Source organism: Seriola lalandi, unplaced genomic scaffold, assembly GCF_002814215.2.
Source record: "Seriola lalandi dorsalis isolate HSWRI2012SDOR001 ecotype SW California unplaced genomic scaffold, Sedor1 jcf7180002046714, whole genome shotgun sequence".
Lineage (NCBI taxonomy): Eukaryota > Metazoa > Chordata > Actinopteri > Carangiformes > Carangidae > Seriola > Seriola lalandi.
The window spans coordinates 1-1,362 of record NW_019517278.1 but is presented as its reverse complement, the minus strand read 5'-3'; the positions used below and the strand labels follow the sequence as shown (position 1 = coordinate 1,362).

The window sequence follows — 1,362 nt, the reverse complement described above, 5'->3', positions numbered from 1 at the left end:
TTTTTTTTTTACAAAGAACAAAACTAGAGCCTGATACACAGATTGTGGTCTTTATTTCAAAATGGTACAAAGCCAGAATTACTGCGATAAAATCATACAAAATGGAACAATGGAAAAATTTGTTTTACGGCAGGCAGGGGTCCCTGTACGCTCCCTCAGGGTGCGCTGCGTTTAAGCTGGTCCAGTTTGCGTCGCAGCATGTTGTAGTTGTCTCTGGTCCCAGGAGCCTCGGGGTCCAACTTTAGAGACAGCTCATAGTGTTTCTTTGCCAGCTCCAGCTTCCCCCAGCGATGATACAGCACAGCTGAGGAAAAACAGAAATGCTCTTCAAGCTGAGAAGCAGCAACAATTCTTCTACTATTCATTTAGTGCATTCAGTTCAGGTCAGGTAGGCTGCACAACATTGCTTCTGCTAACATGCACAATTATTTTTTTCAGCTTTTGAGCACTTAGAATCTCTCATCAACTGTGTAAAATATGTGTTATAAGCAAAGTTGCAGTAGCCTTACCTAAATTGCCATGGCAACTAGCAGCATTTGGGTTGATTCGAAGAGCGTGAAGGAAGAAGCCCTCTGACTCCTGAGGAAAGAAAACAAAATAAACAAAAACCGAAAAAAATAAAAGAAAAAAAAGAATCACAAAATACAGTGAATTATCTGTACTAGTTAGAGAAATATGCCATGTCTGGATTATGGCAGACAAGGAGGACTTTGTAAGTAATAAAATCACAAACATGCACAAAAGAATAATATTCTGAGATGAAATGTTTATAGAATGCAGACTGGCCTTGTATTTCTGTAATTTCCCCAGGACGTTAGCCAATGAAAACATGATAGTGTGGTCATTGGGGAGGAGCTTTAGAGCCTCTCGGCCGATCAACTCTGCTTGACCCAAGTTACCTTCGAAAACATAAGAGACAAGTACAAAAAATATTACACATTAATTTTTAGTGATACACACACCGCACGTACAGCTTAACACGTACATACACATATTTTTTTCAGTGTAATCTACACAATATGGTAACCAACACATATGCTACTAAATTTGTGTGTTAACATTCAAATAGTCAGAAACTCAAAGCCAGAGATACATTGGTAATAACAGCTGGTATACAGAGAATCTGACTGCTTGCTTTATTTGTCAGCAGTGTCTAAAGCAGAGTTTTTCCTTCTCCACACATGGAGGAGCGGTTTAGTCTCCTAATTAAGGTTGAACACAAGGCCCACTGGGTTATTGATCTCTGTCACAGACACGTCTGATGTCTGGCCAGAAATGGAGAAAGAGAAAGGGAGAGAGGGAGAGAGAGAGAGAGAGAGAGAGAGAGAGAGAGAGAGAGAGAGAGAGAGAGAGAGAGAGAGA

The 1,362-nt window shown here is 40.4% G+C and overlaps 1 protein-coding gene across 1 annotated transcript; it reads right to left on the bottom strand.

The window, feature by feature from the left end:
- Positions 1-36: 36 nt before the first annotated feature.
- On the bottom strand, positions 37-1,355 carry LOC111648730 (protein O-mannosyl-transferase TMTC4-like). Its single transcript, XM_023398477.2, has 3 exons — positions 787-1,355; positions 510-579; positions 37-304 (listed from the first exon to the last, which is right to left on the bottom strand). The coding sequence occupies exons 1-3, from the start codon at positions 829-831 to the stop codon at positions 156-158; spliced, it is 264 nt and encodes an 87-aa protein (XP_023254245.1). The 5' UTR covers positions 832-1,355; the 3' UTR covers positions 37-155.
- Between the last annotated feature and the right edge of the window lie 7 nt (positions 1,356-1,362).